We start from the raw sequence: 24,761 nt of genomic DNA, 5'->3' as shown, positions 1-24,761 counted from the left end.
CCCCCCCCCCAAAAAAAAGTTGGAGCATGCAGATCTTGTATGCCCATCTTGAGACAAAAGTGCTTGAACTCAAATTTACCCAACGGCTTGGTGAATATATCAGCCAGCTGTGATTTACTAGCCACGTGAAGCAAGCGAATGTTCTTCCGGACAATCTCATCAGGGACATAATGACAGTCCACTTCCACATGTTTAGTTTGCTCATGGAAAACCAGATTGCGGGAGATGTGAATCGCGGCCTGACTGTCACAATGAACAAGCATCGAAGTGTCGTGTGAGACCCCTAATGACTTTAGAATCCGCTTCAGACAGATTAGTTCTTGAGTCAAGTGGGCCATTGCACGATACTCTGCCTCAGCTGATGAGCGACTGACAGTCTTCTGTTTCTTCGTTTTCCAGGAGATAGGAGACCCACCCATCTGTATGAAGTAGCCAGTAATGGAGCGGCGGGTTAGTGGGCAGCTGGAATAATCACTGTCACACCATCCAGTTAGCTGAAATGGCGTGTCTGATCGTAAGAATATTCCCTGACTTGGGTTATTCTTCAAATATCGAACCACTCTAAGTGCAGCCTCCCAATGATCTTCTCATGGGCGTTGCATAAACTGTGCAAGAAAGTGAACACAATATGCTAAATCGGGTCGAGTAACAACTAAGTAGATGAGACGACCAATGAGATGGCGATATTGTTCTGGCTGCTTTAGATGAGGTGAAGTCGAAATAGCAAGCTGATGAGTCGATTCGAGCGGAAAGGCGACAGGCCTCGCACCAAGTAAGCCGACATCGGAGATAATATCAAGCGCATATTTACGCTGACTTAGATACATGCCAGAGGAACTTCGGGCAACTTCAATGGGCCCAAATCCTTCATATGAAAGCAAGAGGATAAATATTCCTTGAATGTTTCCATAACTTGGCCAGTACTACTAGTAACGATAAGATCATCCACATAGATTAAAACATGAACCTGAGTTCCTTCGCGATCCAGGGTAGATAGTGAATAATCAGATAAACTCTGTTCAAATCCATAATCTTTCAAAGCAGTGGTCAATTTAGCAAACCAACATCGCAGACTCTGTTTTAAATCATAGATCGAATTTCGGAGGCGACATACCTTTGTCGGACTTGAGGCCTTGAACCCAGGGGGTAACCACATATAAATTTCCTCATTGAGGTCACCGTGAAGAAATGCATGGTGAACGTCCATTTGATGAATGTCCCACTTGCGTTTGACAGCAGTATCCAAGAACAAACGGACGATCCCCATTTTCGCGACTGGTGCAAACATCTCGTTGTAGTCGAGGCCTTCGATGTGTTTGTTACCAAGCACTACTAATCGTGCTTTGTGTCGTTCCGGAGTTCCATCAGACCGATACTTAAGCGTATATACCCACTTACACCCAATTGCCTTTTTCCCTGGAGGCAGATCTGCAATCGTGAACGACTGATTGCGTTCGTGACCATCAATTTCTGTGGACATGGCATTGTTCCACCGTTCATCTGTCGAAGCTTGTTGGAATGATCTAGGCACCGCAACAGACGTAATCGCGGCTAAGAAAGCCTTATGTTGTGGAGAAAATCGTTCACAATCAACATAATTGGCCACAGGGTAGTGAGAGGATGAAGCATCGGTTGGATGTGTGGGATTAGAACTCGTATTCACCACAAAATTTTTGAGTTTGACCGATCGTGTTTTCTGTCGTTGACCTCGACCCAGTTCTGGCTCCTCAGGAACCAGAGCCACAACGGGTGTTTGAGATGGCGGAGCTGGTGCGTCGATCTGGCGGCGTGTGTCGTGAGGTAGCGTCGTATTGCTATTGTCGCAAGAGGTTGAAGACAAAGGAGGAGTTGGATTTGGTAAGGGTCCAATAAAAGGTGGGTTTGAAACAGGCCTAGTAGCAGGTGGGTCTTGAACAACAAGCCCAATTGAAATAGAAGTTGGTGAATGGTCCACCCGACTTGTATCCTCCTCCTCATAAAACAGAGAGGTTAAAAACTGCGATATATCCGCTTCCGCCTCTGTTTCTTCGGCACGATTGGAGGCATAGGGAAACTCTGTTTCACAAAACACAACATCCCGTGACACAAAGAACTGAGCTTTTTCAAGATCGTATAACCTCCAACCTTTTTTCCCATACGGGTATCCCATAAAAACACACCTATGGCTCCTTGGCGCAAACTTGTCACCCTTGTGAGACTGATTATGAGCATAACACAGATTGCCAAAGACTCGGAGATGTTCATAAGCAGGTTTGGCATTGTATAATTGCTCATACGGAGTAGACCCATGAAGAACAGAGCTTGGTGTCCGGTTGATTAGATAACCCGGAGTTAGAACACACTCTCCCCAAAAATCCATGGGTAAGTTAGCTTAGAAACGCAACACTCGAGCAATGTTCAGAATATGCCGATGCTTCCTCTCAGCTCGCCCGTTCTATTGCGGAGTACCGAAGCAAGACGTTTCATGAACTATGCCAAGAGTGTTGACGAAGTTACGCAAACACACAAACTCAGACCCATTATCACTTCGTATCTTTTGAACTTGTGTGTTGAACTGTCGTGTTGTTATTGTTAAGAAATTCTTAAGCTGGGTTGGAGCCTCAGATTTTTCATTCAACAAGTGTATCCACACACTGCGAGAGTAATCATCGACAATGGTGAGGAAGAACCTAGCACCGGAATACATGGGAGTCCTATACGGTCCCCATAAGTCACAATGAATCCATTCGAAAATGTCTGTTGTCTTATTCTCACTAATCGGAAAACTCAACCGTGTTTGTTTAGCGTGGAGAAATGTATCACACACTTTATTCAAAATAGTAGAAGAAATATTATGAGAAACTCCATGCAGCAGACCCACGACTTTAGCAGCTGGATGACCCATGCGATTGTGCCTGAGTTCAAACGACTTTGCATCTCTAACAGTAATGGATGCAGTGTACTCCAAACTTCTAAAGTGAAAGGTTCCTCCCAAACGCTTACCAAATCCCGTCACCGTCCTCAAAATACGGTCCTGAACAACAAGGAAATGATCAGCCAACTGTACGACGCATTGATTCTCATCCATCAACTGACTCAGTGAAATCAACTCAGACTGAAATTCCTCAACAAAATAAACAGATTGTAGGAGAAAGTTTGGTCCAAGCCTAACAGAGCCTTCTTTAACCAAAATACGTTCTCTACCATCGGCTAACACAAACCCAACTGGAGCCATATCTCTAACATCCGTTAAGATATCTAGACGTCCAGTTAAATGATGGGAGGCACCAGTATCAAGGATCCAAAAAAGGAAGAGAACACGTACCCGTTAATTTTTCAGATGCAATGGATGTACCGGCATTGAGAAGATTTTTAATGGCTCTCCATTGAGCATCACTAACTTGCACCTTATCACGATCATTATCCGTGACAACATAGTTAGCATTCGTAGAGCCTGAAGGAGCGGCAACTTGAACGGCGTTGGCGAATGTTATACCACGACCTCGTCCAGCACCTCCATTGAAACCTCCATGTCCACGGCCTTGACTTTGCGATGCGCGAGAACGTGGTCGATCCTCCCACCACTCCGGATACCCAATGACGCCATAACAACTCTCGCTTAAGTGTTTTGTACGGTGAAATGCTTACACACAACATGCTTGTCTTTGCCTTCTTTACGAACACGTTGCATGGCATGAACAACAAAGGCACTGACCTCGGCAGTTTTCTCACGACTATTGGCACCGTTTTTCAACAGATCTTCTTCCTGGAGAACGGTATTGTAAATCTCCTCCATAGGTTGAATCAGAATTCGCGAGACTAAGCTCGATCTCACAGTTAGGTAAAGTGTATCATCGAGTCCAAACAGGAACTGATGTACCTTATCTTCTTCACGATCTCTCTCCTGAAGCATGCCAAGATCGCACTCACACCTACCACACTTACACAGGCGAAGAGGACGATAACTCGCCATGCTATCCCAAATGCGAGTTAATTTCCCAAAGTAGGCCTCAATGGTGAGACCCCTTTGTTTGCAGCCTACAAGATCCGCCTTGATTTGTTGAACTCTTGGTCCATTAGTCACCAAAATCTCTTCTTCAGGTGGTCCCACAGATCTTTCACAACATCTCGATGTGAGATGTTGGAGCGTAGAGAAGGATCGATGGACATCTTGATCCAGGACACAAGCAACGCCTTGATTGTCCACCAGTCCTCTAGGTTGGGAGAGCCTTCATCAGGTCGTGGGATAACTCGATTGAGAAACCCAAATTTCTTCCGTGAGCACAATGCTGTCTTCATACCGCAAGACCACTCATCGTAGTTCGTACCCGTGAGTAAGGGATGCGAGATCACCGCTCCAGGATTGTCGGCCGCCGTTAGATCGTACGAATATATAGTATGTCGGACCTCCTTCGTTGTCGTCGTCGAAGTCGCTGTCGGGTTCGGGGTCGGGTTCACCGGTGGAGTTTGTCCATCGTTGGTGGTTGTCATTGCCGAGATCGATTAGTTTTAGAGACAAGAAATGGTAATATTATCTTTGCTCTGATACCATAAAAATAAAGTATTTTGTTGTCCTATTCATTCTTCCATTACAAACTTTTATACACCAGAAAGAGATCTTGAAATATCTAATTACATTAAATGTACAATCGTAATAATATCTTGTTACGTGATCACGGGGATTGAAAACTTGATACGCAAGTTACGGAGTTGATGCCACTGAATCCGCTAATATATATAAAGGATTTGAATATGATAATCACTCAAACTTAATAAATGTATAAATATCTTTTATTTTTTCCGGAACAAGATCTGAGAAAAATCGGAAACCCAATGGAAAGAGAAACATGGTGCATGGATTTGTGTCAGCTCAACATCTTTGCACCCCTTTTACAATAAAGTTTGATTCAGCCATAGGATTTTGTTTCTTTTTTTTTGCTGGGATCATTCTTGCGGTCTTTCTTCCTCTAATCTCAATTCTCAAGTCACATGAAACTTGGACCCATCAATTTTATTTTCTTCATTATTTCCCTCTTAAAAAGATATGATTATAGTAGCATGTGGCCATGCTCTTAAATCAATTCCCACTGAAAATGACATCATATCGACCCCTTGCCTAACATTATTGGTACTTTTTCGAGAAACAAAAATATGGAGGAGGTTTCAAATGCAATGTCTGATTATAAATTTTATCCTTGTTAAATACATTTTTTATGCTTGAGATTTGTCACATTTTATCCCAAAATCTCGTCCACTCTGTTATTTAATTGACCTACGTGTAGGTTTACCTCAAGAAAAGTGTTTAGGTGAGGGTTGTGAAATGTCAACAAAGGAATTTGGAAAGATCCTTCATTATGTGAAGAGACGATTGTTGCATCAAGATGGAATAGTCAAAGAATTAGAAGAGAAACTATCAAGAGGTAATCCAAACTGGGGCAGATTATTGGGAAGTGATCGGTCGAAACAGTTGATTCACAAAAAAAAAAAAAAAAATTAAAATAAAAACTAGATCAGAATGTTCGATGCCGATGTCTTCTTTGACAAAGTATGTATACTACTAGTTATTATTCTTTGTTATAAAAACAAAACAATGACCAACTCTTATTTGCGGTTGGGCTTTTACTTATTTCCATGTGTAATGTGACACCTATCCTTTCCAGCCCATATAAGAAACATCATTATGTTAATATGTTTTGCTACTTTGGTTTATGGAGCTGGCAATTCCCACATTTGGCATGAAACTCTTTTTTCTTGATTACCAAAAAGTTGGAGGACTTTGACCAAGGATCTAGTCAAAACTACTGTAATTTATAGGCCAATCCGTCCCATCACTAATGTTTCAACGTCATCAAAATAAATTTTAAAAACAAAAATACTCAACTGAGAAAAAAGAACAAAAATCCAATATCATATTCATATCACCGCGAAAGATAACAAATTTTGTTTTAATAGTGATGTATCTTTAACTTACATTATTTGCTGCTGTCAAGAAAAAAAAAGTTGTATTATTTGTTAGATTAGATAACTAGTATATTCCTCTTTTATGCTTTGTAAAAATCATATCCGGTTCCAAATCCGTATAATTAAATCCATTATGATTGCCAAAATGAGAATACCCGTGTGCCTAGTTCCATTTTGGCTAATAGGAAAATAAAAATATCTCGAAACTTTAAGCCTTTTATGATGCATTTTTTTGTAAAACAGTAGTGTTTTTTTTTTTTTTTGGGTTAAATATAATTATTTTACATTCTTTCAAAAAAATAAAAATGATATCTGAGTTTTTTATTTTAATTTTTCTTCTTAAGTATTTTGATTATGAAACCGTATTTTTTCTTACACACTCTACCTCAAGCGACAAATACTCTTGCAGGTGTAGGTTGGTTTTGTTCTTCCATTGAAGATTCGAGGTCAGATATGGGAGCTACCAATTTCCGTAGAAGTTTGTCTCCACTCCATGCTGAAGTAGAAGCTCTCATTTGGGCGATGCGTNCTCTTGCAGGTGCAGGTTGGTTTTGTTCTTCCATTGAAGATTCGAGGTCAGATATGGGAGCTACCAATTTCCGTAGAAGTTTGTCTCCACTCCATGCTGAAGTAGAAGCTCTCATTTGGGCGATGCGTTGCATGATTGGACATGATTATCGGGACGTGATTTTTTATACGGACTGTTCTGATTTGGTGAAGATGGTGTCTTCTCCTCATGAATGGCCGGCTTTCACACCCTACCTCGACGACATCAAGATAGATCAAGCGGAGTTCTCTTCCTTCTCTCTATCTCTAGTTCCACGTAATGCGAATGTCAAAGCGGATTCTCTGGCACGCCAAGCGCGATTATTACCGCAGCATGTTTTGTTTGTAAACTCTTTTCCTCCAAATTGGCTCGTTTGAGTTGATTCTATTGTTGTCAAAAAAAAAAAAAAAGAAACCATATTTTTTTTTTAATATGATAGCCGAGTTTTTTTTTCTAACGTAAAGGTTATGTAATATTTGAACACATTATGACTTAAGTATTAAATCATCAGATTCTAACTAAATTGACTAAATAGAACTATACTTTTTAGTTTGGAAAATATTAGACGCCAGCTTGATAAATGAAGTTTTGTTTCTTGTAGAAGATAGTTTATAAGAAAGCATCCAAATTAGGTGGTTGAAAAAGGCTACTCGATCGTGTGGTTTTTCTACAAGTCTATTGAAAGGTTGTTCAAGCAAACCGTAGTCCACTAATTTTCCCTAGTTTAGGGTTCAATCAACCTGAGTTTTGCATTTGCCAAAATTGACTATCAATAACGACTGGTGCAAGATAACAAAACTCAAGCAGTTTAGTAGATAAGCCTTAATTATTGTGTTAGCAATGAATGTATGAGCTGGCTACCCAAATATATGAAATCGGGAGCAAGCACCAATGCACGATGGATGTTTTTTTTTCCTTACTAGGAAATATACATACGTCAAAAAAATATCAATTTGATGAAAAGCTGGAAGCAAGAATCCAAAGATAAAATATCTTGAATTTAAAAGTCCATAAGAAGTTAATATAAGGATAAGTTCTGTTGGATTATCAAAATGGGTATTGGGTAAATTTGGTTGAAGTCGTCGTGAGAATAAAGAAGACATGGACGCTACGTTCCAACTACTTGATCATTTAATTAGCTAATAAATACTACTATATCCCCTCTTTTAAAAATCCCCGACTAGCACCGATTACGTCCTATAAAATCGCTAGATCCACCCTCTCCGCCTCGATTAATGACTAATCCCCGCCTAACATCCATTATCCGATTATACCGTCTAATCCGATTAATTTCCGCATAATTTTGTATATACCGATTATTTTTGGAGCTAAATATAAATCAAATATATATATTTTTGTTATTTAGACATTTAAATTAAGAGTTTATGATGTTTTACAATAACTAATGTACAAACTTTTAATTAAAATCATTATTTTTTTCTTAATATTAGGTTTTTATGTTTTTACCGTAATTTTAAAGACAATACTATAGCTTTATATTTTATTTGATATTTTTTTTTCACAGAAACATAATTATACATATATTTAGTACTATATATTTTTAATTTACTATTAATTTAATAAAATAATCCAAAAACTAGTCTCCGATTAATCCCCATTTAATCTCCGATTTTCTTGTTAGGCGCTAGACCCACCCCAACCGTCCGACTAGCGCTTAACGATTTCTAAAACAGGGATTATAACTATATAAAATGTTCTCTCCGTTATTTTCATGGAAGTCATGTTCACATTCACATTTACTCAATACATAAAATAATGTGACTTGACCCATAGCTTAGCTTGACTTATACATATGTGACCCCTTTCTCAATATAGTATATACCTAAACAATTTCCAACAAAACAAATTGCTAATAACAAGAACAAAATACATGTGGGCAGTGGGCAACGAGTTTCACAGATCAGATCAAAGTCACATGCCGTTATTCCAAAGTTAATAAACATAATTCTTTCATGGAGATGTCAGTTGACATTATTCACCCAGAGAAGAAGATAGGGGTTGTAATTGATGGGCAAAAGAACTTACCATTCTAAAACTTCGTGATTTAATTTATTGGACGTACAGTTTCATTATTTGATCCGGTAAGTTTTTACCATGGATGAATAATTGAATACAGCAGTCTGATAAGGACATTTTCTATAAGATTCAAGTTTTACTATATCTCAATTATTAAATAACATTTGGACCGAGTAGCCAAACAAATTAAACTCATAGCATAGTTGACTAGTTGCTGTTAGTATATAAATATATATAAGCATTGGTGTTTGTTCTCACGTCAGTCTGCTGAAATCATCTCCTTCAATAAAACTACGTCATGTGGATGACGTCGATGTATCCGACGAAACTAATGCCGTTTCCATTGGTGCATTTAGTCGCCATTCGCCAGCTACATCTCAATTATTTCTATCTTTAAACGTTGAAAAATTCTTCAGATCTTACTTTTCCATTATGAATCTAGTACCTAATAACTTTGCTTTTGTCTGGTCTAAACATAAAAAAGCTATTTATAATTTGAACCAAAACTCACTACAAACTTTAGATTTTACCATTAAAGACATCCACGAACGATCAACATTTTAGTGGAGTGTTTTCACTACAAAACAATGAAAATGATCATATTTACGTTGTGATACTTGTTACATTAAGCAATACAAACAAAAACTATTTTTGTACGATTTATCTTTATGAAGTTAAGAGCATTCATTTTGGGGTTTAGCTCACAAGTCTCTCTAATCTATCTGACTTTTTGTAGGAACACAGTTTTCTGTTAGATTCCTCCTGTCTTATATGCACAAGGAAAATTGTTAAGTATTCTAATAGACTTAGTTAAAAAGAAAAACTATGTGATAATTAAGCCAACCGCGTAGATTGATTAGTGTAATAGAAAACAGATAGTTTCTGCAATAATTAAAAATAGATTCTATATAATTAAGCGAGCCGCGGGGAAAGGTATATAAAATGAATTATTTCTATACATGACATATCATATGCTAAGGTCAACACCTAATCTATCTCTCTTTTCTTAGATACACCCATAGGTGAAGCCGAGCGCACATGTCCTAAATCGAAATTATAGTTTTTCATTTTCTTGTTAATATATACCCTAGTGTATGTATAAATATATTTGATAAACTCAAATTGGTGAAGTCATTTGCTAACGTGTATGTACAACTTGTTCCTATAAATTCTGATCTCCCTATCCGTTCAAAATTAATAGCAGAGAGAAGAGACTTGAGAAGAAGAAGAAATAAAAAGAAGAGAAAAGAGAGAAGAAAGACACACACAAGTTCACTCTACTCAATGGAAATGAACTCCCCACACGATAAGGCGGTGCAAGCTATCCTTTATGGACATAGCTGCGCCATGCGGTTGAAGATGCGGCTTGACCATTTCAATATGGCTGAGAGCGGACCGGTTTCTAGTTATGATCTTGCTAAATCGATCGTCGATTGCTTTTCCAATGCCATTTCAATCTTATCTGTTAAACCAAAATCCGAAGATGAACAGTTTTCTGATTTATCTTCAAGGGATTCTTCTCCTCCACCACCACAGGGTAGCCCCTCCAAGAAAAGGTATGATTTTTTTTTAAGTTTTTTTTTAGTGCTTTCTTTTGTTTTTTTCTCCTAAAGAATCAACATGATTTATATTTTCAATGAATATTTAATATATATATGTATATATATATATATATCTATATATTTGTTAGTTGTTAAGAATATAAATGAAATTACAACATTATATGTTGATTTTATGCTAATATTTTCATGCTTACAGGAAAATCGAAAGTACAAATTCAAGTGCAAATTGGAGGGACGATTCACCGGATCCGATTTACTATGATGGGTATCTTTGGAGGAAATATGGCCAAAAGTGTATTAAAAAATCTGCTCACCAAAGGTAATACTAGATATAATATTCTAGCTATATATATTTTTTGTTCTTGTGTCCACCAATACAGTACTAATTAATTTGGTGTATGATGATGTTACAGGAGCTACTATAGATGTTCTTACAACATAGATCATAACTGTGGAGCAAGAAAGCATGAACAAAAGATCAAAGACAATCCTCCTGTTTACCGAACCACTTACTTTGGCCAACACACTTGCAAAACCAATCATAATCTGGATGCTATTTTTACTGCCGTTCAAGGACCCCTAGATGATTCGAAAAGTGCCAAAATGATCCGGTTCGGAAAAGATCTCGATCAGGAGAAGGAACACCACTCAAATGGTTTCTCCTTGTCAGTCAAACATGAAGAAGAAGAGAGCATCAGAGAGCAAACCATGGATCAGTACCATGAGATAGCCAGTAATAACCAAGATTGTCAACACGTGATTAAAGAAGATCTATCGTCACCATCAGATTCTTATCCTCCTCCATCGTCATCTGGCAGTGAAAGTGCTGAGTTTGATTCAGATTTGTTATTTGACAACCCAGATTGGGATCGATTTGATCAGTTTTACTTTTGATTGTGCTTACTTTAAGGTGGTGTAGAAAGTTTTGATATCTTTTTGTGTTTCTAAAAATCAAATTCACATATTTTATGTTTCACTATATTATCTATATCACTATACCATTAAATAGATAAAGCAATATTTTTAAACTAATTGATTTAATTTAAACTAATCTTAAGTTTAAAAATGCAATGAAAAAATGATAAAAGTTATAAATAAATGAATAATTTTTTTTCTTGTTTGTGAAATGTAATTTACTTTTAATAAGTAAATAGGTTATGAAAATGATAATTAGATATATATTCGGATTTGATAGTTGATTAAATCTTTCATTTTTAAAAACTAATAGAAAAAAACATTGACTCATAATATACCAGTGGCATATTTATGTAAATATAATGAGAAGTAAGGGTATTTATTAAAAAATGTACAGGAGCTCTGTGAGCTCGACACCTCAGCCTTTTTGTGAGAGTGCTTATTTATTAATATATATATAGGGGATAGGTAGAATATGACCTCCCATTCTCTGAATATCTTGGGGTTGATATTGGTGGGTAAATTATACAACTCCCTCCATCTTTCTCGCTAAAAATTTCCTCAAGCATGGTTGCGTGTTTGTTCGTCAAATGCGCTAACTCGAACTTTCTCACCGCTGCTTCTCACTACAGCAGTAGTATGAGTCAAAATACTTCTTCTCTCTCATAAAAGAATTTTTTATTTGGGTCAAATTCAGAAATTTTATAATCTTAAAATAAGGTGGATCAGACTGCATGTGGGTCAAACTGTGCTGTCATAAACTACACGCGGCGCCGCAAAACACATATAATTGACAGGTGGCGCCGCAAATATAAACATAATTGTTCCTAGTTTTCAAGTTCTACTCGCTTATACATAGTTGTACTTTTTGGGATTTTTATGTATAATTAGTTGTACTTGTATTTAAACTAAATTTTGTAGTTGTACCAAAGATTTTACTGATTTTCAGTACATACCCTATGTATTCATGCAAAAATATGTGTCAAAATCTTACTTTTATGTGTTTTGCAATGGAATTGAGTTAACAATAAGAAAGTCATCCTAAAATACACAAATGAATTTAATGAAGACTAATCTTTTTTTATGTCACACAAATTTCAATTTATACAGCGAATATGATATAGTGAATACGAATAATCTAACATGTGTGTAAAAAATTTTAATTTTATAAAATCGTAATTTTTAAAATTTGGTCGTAGTTGTACCCGTAGTTGTACCAAGTTTTACAAACTGAATGGGAACAAAAACATACATAGTTGTACCATTAGAAGACCAAGTTGTACAAAAACATAGTGTATAAATACATTGAAAATATACTAATCTTGAATTTTATCTTGGCTACCTCCCTCGTTCTGAAACTAGCTATCAAAGTTTCTCCATGGCTGCCGTTTATACTTTCAGAAGGTTGGTCATTATCTTTGTTTTCTGAAAAAATAGAATTAAACGTAAATTAGCACATAATAAAACATCAGTTGTACCAGTTATACTACTTGTAACAGTTATACTCAGTTGTTCTAGTTATACTCTATTTGCAAATTGATTCACGGACAAAAACACTAATCTACCTACGTTTCACTACGAATCAACCACTACATTCCATTAAGGTGTCTTAATCGACCCAAAAACATGGTTATCCATCTAGTTTTCATTAATTTCCAATACCATATCTAATCTAATTGAAATCTCACAGTTTTTAAATACAACACCAAATCTACTAATGACTTCATGGATTAAGATGTTAGAAGTGAAAGAAAAGAAGAGGATCGATCTGGATATTAAAGCATCCATTTCAATGATGGAAGAGCAGCTGAATTTTGGTCATGAACGAGGTGAGCATCACCAGAAGGAGAAGAACATGAATTGGGTTTTTGATTTTTTTTTTTCTTGATGATAATGATGGGTAACGTGGAATTCCTTGATTGGTTGAATATTTCTTTTCTCATTTGTTAAATTTTGTTATTTTTAATTAATCAATTCAATTAAAAGTTGGTTCGATGATTCAGTTTGAATCGGTTTGGTAAGGATAAGTTGGGGGATTGAAAATGTCATTAAGAGTAGAGGAGTATACGAGACTGAAAGAGAGTGTTGAGAATTTTTGATGGAGAGTAGAGAGCTTCCGAGATTAAAACTCTTTATACTCTATGTTTTTGTACAACTTGGTCTTATAATAGTACAACTATATATGTTTTTGCTCTCATTCAGTTTCTCATTCAGTTTGTAAAACTTGGTACAACTACGGGTAAAACTACGACCATATTTTTATAAAATACGACTTTATAAAATTAAAAAAAAAATTACACACATGTTAAATTATATATTCATATTTACTATATCATATTCACTATATAAATTGAAATTTGTCCAACATAAAAAAAGATTAGTCTTCATTAAATTCATTTATGTACAAGAAAGACCTTATCATTTTAAGATGACTTTTTTATTGTTAACTCAATTCCATTGCAAAACACACAAAAATAAGACTTTAACACATATTTTTGCATGAATAAATGAGGTATGTACTACTAGTAAGTAAAATCTTTGGTCCAACTACAAAAATTTAGTTTAAATACAAGTACAACTTGTTATACATAAAAATCATGAAAAGTACAACTATGTATAAGCGAGTAGAACTTGAAAACTAGGAACAACTATGTTCATATTTGCGGTGCCACCTGTCAATTGTATGTGTTTTGCGGCACCACGAGTAGTTTATGACGGCGCAGTTTGACCCACATGCCGTTTGATCCACATTATTTTAAGATTCTGAAATTTATGAATTTGACCCCAAAAAATTCTCTTACAAGAGAGAAAAAATGTTTTGGGTTATAAACTTCACGATTACTGTTAAGTATTAATATTTGTGGGTAAGGTTAGTATTAGGACTCATAAAATTAAGATTCAATTTTTTTATTCTCAATTTTAAGATTCAATTCATCACGAATTGGTATAACTGGAATAATTTGGTATAACTGTCCAACTTGTTTATGGTCATGAAGATCGAATTCACCAGCAAAGATGAGTCCCGTCTCTCGAGATTCAAACTCAAGTCTTTATTTGATTCAAACTCTGAGTTCTATAATCATGTTCCTTAGTTCATCTTCACTAAGTTATACTTACTTGTGCTTTGGTCCGTTCATCTAAATCTTGCAATCTAGATCCATGTGTTCCAAGTATTACCAAGGTGTACCTTTTGGTTTTATAAAATTTTTAGTTACCCAACCACCGTAGTTGTACTAAGTTATACTTGCTTGTGCACAAATTTTAAAACAAAATTTCTCAAAATTTGACCGAAATAAAAAAAAACTAATTTTAAGTTATACATATATGGAGGTGTTAGTCATTGAACCTTGTTCTCTATTCTGTGAAAGAGGGAGAGACTCGAAATCCAAAAGTTGTATCTTTTAGTTTCATCAAAATTTTAGTTATAAAACCAAACTAGTTATACCAAGTTTTACTTAGTTGTGCACATCTTAGAGTCATAATGTTGCATCTTCTTCTTCTTCTTTTTTTTAATGGGGTCCCCACGTTGTCTTCGTTCTTTGTACAAAATTTCTCAAAATTCATAAAAATTTCTTACAAAATTGAAAAGAAGAAACTGATTTCGGAATACATAAATTGAGAGTTGTGTAGTTATACCAAATAGAAGTAAGATGAAAAATTCATCTTTTGTTTGAAATGGGAAGAAGATGATTTTGGTTGAATTGTTTTAGAGATTTGAAAGGGAGTAAACAACAATGAAGGAGAAAAAAAGTTGGGATTTTTTTAAATAGTTTTAATCGATTTGGAGAACATTTGGAGAAAAAAAAATGAAAAAAATCGATTCACAGAAGGTTTAATGAGTTTGACCCATAGACATGGAGTTTGGATCTTTTTTATCCATTTAAACTGGTTGGGTTGGTAATAAACTTCAATGGTAAAGGATCCAAAAGTCTTTCGCTAATTTTCCGATTTAAAATAATTTATTACAAAATTCAGTTTTATAACAAGAGCATTTGAGATCAACTGTTGGAGAGTAGAAAGCGCTGGAGAATTTAACCCGCATGAAGCTTTAATGGAATCCCTAAAATTAAGCATCTATGAAGCATTAGCACGTGGAGTAGTACCACGGCCACAACCTGCCGGAGAGTATTGGGAACCATGAGCATCGCCTCGAAAGCATGGCCTGTCCCCACACCATTCTGGAAAGCCGATGAATTTAAAACACGAAGAAGCCTCATGACCCATTCGCCCACCGCTTGTACACTTGTGATTAGGATCACGATTCACTGGACTAAACCAATAAGTGAATTGTCGAGCCAGGTCACGTGTCTGAACTATCGCTGGTCGAGGAGAAGATTGAACTTGAGAAGAAAAACCCATCGCAGGGACATCGTTTTTTGCAGTAGAAAGGATTGTCTCATTCTGGAAGAGGATTTATTATACATTGTATAACGCCATGAACAGAATCCTCAAGTCCAACTAGAAAATCATGGATATGTAAAGTTTCAAGTTCCTTGTCAAGAGCAGCATTTAGATCACAAGTACACATTCCACAAGTACAACATTTGGAGTTCATACAGTCAGCAATACCATCCCAAAGCTTCGTGAGGCGGCCAAAATACTCATCAACGGTTGATCCGTTTTATTTACAGTTTGCCAAAGAGTTCTGAAGCTGTTGTATTCAAGCTTCGCTTTTAACTAAGTAGCGCTTCTTGATGATGTCCCACAGACCTTTGGCCACTTCACAAGTTGAAATCGAAGACCTAATCTTTGGTTCAATAGTTTGCTTAATCCATCCAACCAACAAGTGGTTGTTTGTTGTCCAATCTTCAAGTTCAGCAGCTGTCGCAACCGGTTTTGCAATGCTCCCATCGATAAAATCAAATTTCTTCCGAGAACTAAGAGCCATCCACAGATTGAGTGCTCACTCATCATAGTTCAAACCATTAAAAAGAGGTTGAGAAATAATCGCACCATGATTATCCATGCTCTGATACCATGATAAACTAGATCGAAAAGAATACGACTTGTATTATTATGACTTCAAAGTCTCGCTCCTATTTATATAAAATGTGTACCAAACCCTAAAAAAAGATAATTTACATATAAATTACATACGAAATTCAGTAATATCTAAAGAATTGGAAATTATCCTCAATATGTTTCACCTTATTGTGTGTGTTCTGTTGATGATGATCAGGCTATATACTATTTATGAATTTGTTTTCCACATAGTATTGGATTTATGCAATGGTATTGAGTTTTTATTAAACTCGGTCAATATTAATCAATCAAACCTCCAAATTAGTCACCAGTGTTACTTAATGATCAGTCATCATACGTTGACCTTATCACTATTTTGACAGCGGGTAAACGATCCAATAAAGAGGTAGAGGGAAGCTGCATAATAATCGATGATCATTTACACATTAGTCTTCTATTGCACAACAATCGATGACCATTTCCACATTAGTCTTTTAAAGAGGTAAATTCACTTAAAACATATCTTTTTAAAAATTTGGAAAATGTTTGCTTTGATTTTTTATTGACGTCTAGTATATTTCCTTTGGATGTAGGTGGACGGTCTCGGTCATATGTTGTTGATTTCAAAATACTTGCGCTTACGCAAGACGCTCACAAAGAAAAAAAGAGCTGTTCATTCATGGATGGCCGTGCAAGGAGCTTGTCTAGAATGTTAAGACTTAAGAGTCTGGCGACTCAACATACCAGGTTCGAGGGTTATGATTTTAAGGTTGGTAGTCATCAAGTTTTGCCTCTTAATCAGTAAAGAATAATTATATCTCCAACCCTAAATTCAAGTTATTTGTATGAATTTGCTCGTAAACACATCACCATAAATTAGAAATGGTAACGATTTGTTTTTTTTTTAAATTTATAAATACTAAATCTTATCCCCAAATACTATACCCTAAATTTATAATAATTAAATCATATTTAAAATATAAAAAATCTAGATTCTCGAAAATTATTTTTGTGTATGTGGTATTTTTACAAAACCTAATGCGTTATTTGGAATATATATGATATTTTTGGCAAGAAAACGTGGTATTTTGAGGAACTTTAATAATAAACATGTTTTCTTTAAAGTTACTAGGTTATATTAACCCGCTAGCGGGTATGCTTGTATGGATTATCTTAAGAATGTTTAAAAAAAAAAAAAAACTTAAAAATAATTTATGTAGCTATACATTGACAGATAGTATGCAAAAGTATTATAACGTATTTCCTCTGTTTCAAAATATAGGATGTTTTAGTTAAAACATGCATATTAAGAAATAATTACTTTTAAAAAGTTTAACCAATCATAAACAAGACTGCATAATATAAAATATAAAATTAATCTAAAAGTTGCATAGAAAGTTGGAAGCATCTTATATTATGAAACAAAAATATTTCTCTAAACATCCTATATTATGAAACGGAGGGAGTATAATTTATGATGACATATAGTATTTTCTTTTCATAAAAAATGGAACATTAACATATAATTTAGATTCATTATTAGATTTGACATTTATATTGATACAATGTTATTATCAACATTAAAAAATAGAGAAAACTTCCTTGATTGTATTAGAGATATGAATGGAATTTTAAAAAAATATGGAATGATGTTTTGATCGTTTTGGTGAATATGTAGATACAAAAAAATGAAATTTATCTTTTATAAATAACCGGCGCGGCTTAACTACCATATCAACGCCAATTGGTAAAATATTCTTAATGTTAAGATATATCAAAAATATATTCTATACTAATAAAAAATAGAAGTTAAGGCGTGTCCACATAGAATTTTAAATAACAAAAATTTCTTAAATTGGGAACGTTAACAAAAATATTTATACCTTTTTTTTTATGATTACATAGAGTAAGAAAAAAGTTTAATCAAGTAAATTTTAGTTTTATCAAAATTTTAATGCTAATATGGAGATTGACATGGAAATATGCGATATGTTATTTAAAATCATATTTGGATAGCTTTAGAATCTTATATATAGTTTATATTTTTATTTAGTATAGATTTCAGTACGTAGAAGATACCTCCAAGTGCTTGCGTTAGGAACAAAAGTAGGATTAGACATGTTGCGATGATGCTTATTCCACCTGGTATCACAAAACGTAAATGAACTTTCTATTAACATTTCGTACGTACGTTGTTGTTACGCGGAACATTACACAGCAAGCGTAAAGTATGTAGTTACTCACAGTTACTCATATACCCAATATCTTGTCTTTTACGGATTCTAAAACATTCGTGGTACTAACCTCGTTTATGTTCCAGCGTTGGCTCGTGGCCGTTAGCACGTCGCCTGTTAATGATCATGGGAATTGACCCGACAAAAATGGTTCCTAACAGTCTAACACCAAACCGATCATCTTGTTTCACCTTTTCGGCTTTTCGCTTTGTTCTGTTGATGATCATGCTACACCGCATGACCTGCTTTTATAGCGAATTGGATTCAAGTCATTTGTAATGACTTTCATGAAGCTGGGTAAAATATCAATCAATCGAGCCTTTAAATTAATTAATCACCGGTCTTATTTAAATCCTCGGTTTTAACGTGGACCTCATCACGTTCATAACAAAAGGATTTTAGTATATATTATCAATAAAAGAAGGTGGAGAGAAGCTGCATAGTAATTAAAGACCAGTTACACATATCTGATTCATAATAATTACTATACATGTGATAGTCAATACTTACCTCTTTTTTTTTTTTTTTCTAATCTCAATGCGCAGTTCTTTATTACATAAGATAACGGCTGATGGATTCTGTCGAGATTAATGGCTAAAAGAGTCATCATCTCGAGAGGGCGTGTAGAGAAAAGATCCCACATCTGATAGATGTAAAGGGACTTGAGTATTATATAAAGAGTTAGGGCCTCTCCACTCATTGCCAATTGGTTTTGAGTTGGAAGGCCATAGTAAAACCTGAATTTAACATGGTATCAGAGCCTACACACGCTGGCCCGTTAACTAGTCCGGCCCGAATAGACGTCCGATCACCCCATTAATTGATGGCCCAAAGGAAGCTCCAATTCCATCGAGATAGCTAAAAAAAGAGCATTATCTCGAGGGGGAGTGATGGATTCTGTCGAGATTAATGGCTAAAAGAGTCATCATCTCGAGGGGGCGTGTAGAGAAAAGATCCCACATCTGATAGATGTAAAAGGACTTGAGTATTATATAAAGAGTTAGGGCCTCTCCACTCATTGCCAATTGGTTTTGAGTTGAAAGCCCATAGTAAAACCTGAATTTAACATTATCATCAGTCACAAAACATGTAGTGATTAGCAGATTAGATTTTTAAAAACCTAGAATTTTTCAAACGCAAATATATAGTAGGTCTTGTTCGGCATCTCATCGCTGCGACAGCGATCCAAACTAGAAAAGTAGAAGAAAGTAAGAGAGAAAAACTTAGCGATTGGTTTTAGCGTAGTTTATCAATCGCTATAAATAACAGCGGCAGTTTCATCGGAACTAACGACGGAAATTCCATCTCTAGCGACTGTATTTTTTCAGATCAACTTAACTTTTGTCTTTGTTGACGTTTTTTTTTGTCGTCGTCGCTATCGCAGCGATTAGATAACGAACATGTGGTATGTGTTTGTGTTTATGTTTACGTTTGTAATTGACGAGGTAAATTTTCATAATGTCGAACACGTGTGCAAGTTACCGAACACGATAAGTCGAGCTTACTTTTTTTTTTGAACATTTTTTATTAAGAAGAACCATGACTAAGTCATGCAGATTACAAAGATACTTAAGTGCTAGAAAGACAAGGGTGCAAAAGATGCACACATACAATCGAATCAACCGCTTCGATTGACTTAAGCATAAGATATTGTAAACTACTAGCCACGACCACTTTGTCTCCCACGACCTTTGCCCCTTCCACGACCTCTATTACTAAGAGTTTCTTTTACCTTTGCTAATGGTTTAACTGGTCGTTCCCGAAGGATTCTTTTACCTGTAGGAGTCATTAGATCCATCTTCTCAGTTTCGTTATCTGATTCTGATTCCAACAAATCTTCTTCTCCTTCGATAGAACCCAATAAGGCAAACTGATTGGAACCAAATTTAATCTCAGCTTGTTTACTACTTCCACCTTGGAAAGTAGTATGAGACATAGCTGAAGATATACGTGTAGTTTCCTGAATAGGAGACTTAATATATAAAGGAGTTGTTGGACCAGTTTTAGGAATAGAAACATTCTCAGTGACTGAGACAGTTGTTGAAAATTTGTGTTCCTCTACAATAGGTTGTGAAGCTGCTATTGAATCTCCCGCTGGTAAGAGAGAACCATGAGTAATTGGTACATCAATGCTTGAGATCTGAATAGGAGCAGTAGTCTCATGAGTAACAACTGGAACAGAACTTGGAGCATTCTCACTACCAAGCTCTGCAATAATGGATGACTCAATAATAATAGCTACACTCGCTTGAGGGACTGATGTAGACTGTAAACAACGCTTTTCTTTATGACCCAACTGCCCACAATTCTTACAATTAGTGGGTAACCAAGGTACTCTACCTCCACCATAGAGATAAACCCATTTATGTCACCAGCAGCAATCTTAGTTGGAAAGGCTTTGCTCAGCTCAACCTCTACCAAAATCTTGGTCTGACCCATCAGAAATGGATCTAGTCTAGGTTTATGGGTTGCTATTGGTGCACCTAATCCAGAAGCTATATGACTTATACCAGGAATTGAGTAGAGAATGTTGGGTATGTTTTTTTAAGTCACCCATACATCAATCGTTTTGATCGCAGGGATTGCTAAAGATGCTTGTGGAGTCCAATAAGCTACAAACATCAAACAATCATCAACATGCCAAAGACCCCTCTAAAGAACCCAAGACCTAGTTGATTCATCCGGAATGCCAAAGTCGAGCTTACTTTGTTTGAACTGAATCAAAGGTTGCCAAACAAGTGAAGTCAAGCAAGTGTTTAGCAGTTCTGAGTGTTAGTATGACAAATGGTGTTGGTCACAAACCGAATGGTCTTGATTGTGGCCAGAAAATGGATTGAGACCGTTTTTCTTTCACTAGGTCAAATTCAATTTGGGCCAGGCTTTCTTAGAGACGAAGCCTGTCAAGATCCATGTATAACTCAAATAGGAACTGACTAATCAATCCTAAGTCAAAGGGTCGAGAAACTCAAGGCTACTATTCTTGAACAACTTGGATTGGAGTGGGTTTTCCTTTCGCACTATTACGAGTTTGAAATGAAAATAATGAAAAAGTTAGATTCAATTGTCAACTACTCCTATTGAAAATAGGATTGATTAAGGATTCGAGCCATAGCACATGGTTTCATAAAACTGTATGATTCTCCCGATCTAAATCAAGCTGGTTTATATAAAGAAGATCTTCCTCAACATGTTCTATTCGATACGGGTAGTGATATATCATGGTTTTTAGGTGTTTTTAGAGATGATATAAGTCTTTAAAGGATTTAGCATGGATGAGAGCATAATGAAGCAAAATTGGGAGGATTTGAAATACATTCAAGCATTGAGGCTGAAGCTGCAAAGTTGGGAGACGAATTCCGAGGATGCATCGACCGATGCAGCCACAGTGTCGATCGATGCATAGCCAAAGAAGAAATCAGAAGTTTTTCCACAAGTTTTGAAGATTTACAAAGCTGCCCCAAAGTTTTTCATATTTGCATCATTAGTCCCTGGACGTGTTTTAGGAATATAAATAGGATTTTTATGGTCATTGTTTAGACCTAAGCTTTATTTTTCCCTACAATTTTTGAGAGAGAACCCTGAGAGATTTTTAGAGAGCTTTTGGAGAGAAGAATCAAGACTCTTTCAGAGAAGATTCAGAACTCCTTTTCTTCTTCCTTTAATCTCTTAATGCAATTTATTCAGAATATGATTTGTGTCTCATTGATTATGTCTGAGTAGATCTGCTTGTTATGTTTAGGATTTCTCATTAGGGATTTCATGGATTGTTAGATTGATTAATTGTTTGGATTCATTATCTTTCTTGTTTTTCACCATAGGTTGTTCTTAATGCTAGATCTTTAATTAGTCATCTAGATTTAGATCTTAGGATTATTGATTGATATGAGGATATAATTGATTTTCCTGACAAAAACTTTTGGTGAGCAAAATTACTTTTTGCAAAGAGATTTGAATTAGTGATTTTGTGAACTTATCTAAACAAGATTTTATTGCTGGTTTTAACTTGAATTTTGCAAAGAGATTTGGATTTTCGGGTTTAAAACTTAGATAATATTTGCAGTGAGAACTTATTTATTTTACAATTGTGTTTAGACTTCAAGAACGGTGCTTAATTGTTGAATCCTGCTTGCTAAATTAATTGATTTGATTTTTCATGATTTCCTGAGAATTTCCCTAGGCCTAGTGTTTCATCCTTCTGAATTTACAACTCTTTATTTTTGTTTAATCTTGCAATTTAATTACAATATTTTGGTTTAGCATAATTAAAAGATTAATAAATCTATTGTGTGAATCTAGAGTCTTTGTGGATTCGATCCCTAAGTGCTACAATTGATCTCTTAATTTGAGAGAGTAGCTCAGGGTTAAATTTGAGCATATCAAATTTTGGCACTGTTGCCGAGGACTATTTTGATTCACCATTAGACTAAAGTCTTTGATTTTGTCTAAATTTTTCTTTTCTTATTTTACTCACACGCTTTTGTTTCTTTTCTCTTGTGTGTTTCAGGTACATGCCTAAGCCTAGCACCAGGAAAAATCCTACTGGTCTAGTTGTGAAGCTTACAAACCAAGAGTTAGGACAACTAGAGCGTGAAAACACGAAAGCAGCCAAATTAGCAAAGATGGTCAACCCAATCATATTGAGACCAGATGAGGCTGGAGTTTTGTGGGATCAAGAGGGTCATGTGCGCAACGAACAAGGCCAAAAATTTGATGCTGAAGGACGGGGTATTAAGGAAGAACTCGTCGTGGTCGATGAGAATGCACGTTGCGTCGAGCGACGCAACGATGGCATCGATGAACGCAACCCAGATGGCATCGACCGACACAACGTTGGCGTCGATCGACGCAATGCTAGAGCCGGTGAGGATGGAGCCAATTTGGATGGTAATAACCAGCAGAACCTCCAGGCTAGACGGGACAACAATGGAGAGCTTGTTAAGACTCTTGCGGACTTCAACAGACCAGACTTGTTCTATGAGAACCGATCTGCAATTGTCCCTCCTCCATTCCCAAGGAATGATTTTGAGTTGAAGCCTGCCTACTTTGCTCTTGTTGGACAAAGACCATTCCAGAACTTGCCACATGAGAAGCCTCTAGACCACATTGAGCACTTTGAGGATATAGTCACAAGCATCAAGGCTAATGGAGTCATAGAGAACTATCCATATTGCAAGCTTTTCCCCTACTCTCTTGCTGGGAAAGCTTCTCATTTGCTAAGGCAGTTGAAACCAGGATCTCTGAAGACCTAACATGACATCAAGGTGGTTTTCCTCAACTACTTCTATGATGATGCAATGTCAGATGAGCTGAGAATTAAGCTTTCCACCTTTAGACAAAGACCAGCTGAATCTTACAAAGCTGCTTGGGTGAGGTTCAAAGCATACTAGAGGGATTGTCCGCATCATGGGTTCTCAAAAGTGCAGTTGATTAGTATCTTTTTCGGCAGTATTGACTGGAGATATCAGATGGCTTTGGATGCTGCTAGTGATGGAAATTTCAAGACAACAGATGAAGCTGAACAGTTGATTGAAAAGCTAGCCTCAAGAAACAGTACTAAGAATGCGGACCTAGAGCGGAAAAGAGCACATGAAGGCCATGATTCAAATCAGTTTGCTGTAGTGAATGCTAAGTTGGATACAGTGCACAATCTTCTTGTGGGAAAGAAGTCTGTCCATTTTGCTGAAGATGTTGAGACTTTTGAGCCAAAGCCAGAGATTACAGAAGACGATGTCAACTACGTGTATGGAGCTGGATATCAAAATCTGAGATTTGGTCAGAAGAATTCCTTCACAGGAAATCCAAACAACAACTTAACTAGGAACTATGGTTCTTCTACTTACCAACCCCTCCCTCCACCCAATTCAGAGAGCAAGATGAAATCAATGATTGGACAGATTTTGGAAGGTCAACAGAAGTTGAAAGTGGACTTCAATGGGAAGATTGATTCTGTATACACTGAGATGACTGGGAAGTTTGATGCATTAAACACTCATGTTAAGAAGCTGGAGAATCAAGTGATTCAGACTGCTGGATATGTTAAACGACAAGAGGAACTTCTTTCTAGAAGAACAGAGTCGAATCCCAAGCATGCTTGTAATGCGATTTTGGTGAAGGAAGAAGACAATGATACGATATTGGAACCAACATTGATCGACGTCACCCAACTGCATCGACCGACGCAATCACCACCAAGCATCGATCAATGCTCCATCAGCGTTGATCGACACACCCCACGACCAGCTCCGGTTTCTTTTCGAGTTCCACCATCTGATTCAGAGCAAGCTTATAAGCCTAAGGTTCCTTTTCCTAAGCCTAGGAGGTCTAAGCAGGAGATTTAAGAAGCTAGATGCAAGGCTATGATGGACAAGGTGATGATAGAGATGCTGTTGATTGATGCAGTCAAGTTTTCTCCTGGGATTAAGCGGTATGTCAAGAGAATGGTCACTAATGGTTTGAGTCCTGAGGAAGGAGCTTTGCTAACCAAGGATGTCAGCTCAATTTTGTTGAATCAGCCTCCACAGAGAAAGAAAGATAGGAAAGAGAAAGTGGTTGTACCTGAGAAAG

General features: G+C 36.3%; 2 protein-coding genes across 2 annotated transcripts; one reads left to right on the top strand and one right to left on the bottom strand.

The window, feature by feature from the left end:
• LOC104709284 lies at positions 2,435-4,470 on the bottom strand. Its single transcript, XM_010425924.1, has 4 exons — positions 4,148-4,470; positions 3,614-4,094; positions 3,335-3,554; positions 2,435-3,237 (listed from the first exon to the last, which is right to left on the bottom strand). The coding sequence occupies exons 1-4, from the start codon at positions 4,468-4,470 to the stop codon at positions 2,435-2,437; spliced, it is 1,827 nt and encodes a 608-aa protein (XP_010424226.1).
• LOC104706554 (probable WRKY transcription factor 38) lies at positions 9,514-11,062 on the top strand. Its single transcript, XM_010422751.2, has 3 exons — positions 9,514-10,080; positions 10,283-10,405; positions 10,500-11,062. The coding sequence occupies exons 1-3, from the start codon at positions 9,809-9,811 to the stop codon at positions 10,978-10,980; spliced, it is 876 nt and encodes a 291-aa protein (XP_010421053.1). The 5' UTR covers positions 9,514-9,808; the 3' UTR covers positions 10,981-11,062.

Source organism: Camelina sativa, chromosome 8, assembly GCF_000633955.1.
Source record: "Camelina sativa cultivar DH55 chromosome 8, Cs, whole genome shotgun sequence".
NCBI classification, from domain to species: Eukaryota; Viridiplantae; Streptophyta; class Magnoliopsida; order Brassicales; family Brassicaceae; genus Camelina; species Camelina sativa.
Note: the sequence above shows the minus strand (reverse complement) of the source record. Positions and strands in the feature narration are given on the sequence as shown.

Coding starts and splice junctions, on each gene's coding strand:
- LOC104709284 (XM_010425924.1), bottom strand. CDS start 4,470: ATGACAACCACCAACGATGGACAAACTCCACCGGTGAACCCGACCCCG. Junction 4,095..4,147: donor CTTGTGTCCTGGATCAAGAT/GTCCATCGATCC, acceptor ATGTTGTGAAAG/ATCTGTGGGACCACCTGAAG. Junction 3,555..3,613: donor TTGTGTGTAAGCATTTCACC/GTACAAAACACT, acceptor GAGTGGTGGGAG/GATCGACCACGTTCTCGCGC.
- LOC104706554 (XM_010422751.2), top strand. CDS start 9,809: ATGGAAATGAACTCCCCACACGATAAGGCGGTGCAAGCTATCCTTTAT. Junction 10,081..10,282: donor GGTAGCCCCTCCAAGAAAAG/GTATGATTTTTT, acceptor TCATGCTTACAG/GAAAATCGAAAGTACAAATT. Junction 10,406..10,499: donor AAAAAATCTGCTCACCAAAG/GTAATACTAGAT, acceptor ATGATGTTACAG/GAGCTACTATAGATGTTCTT.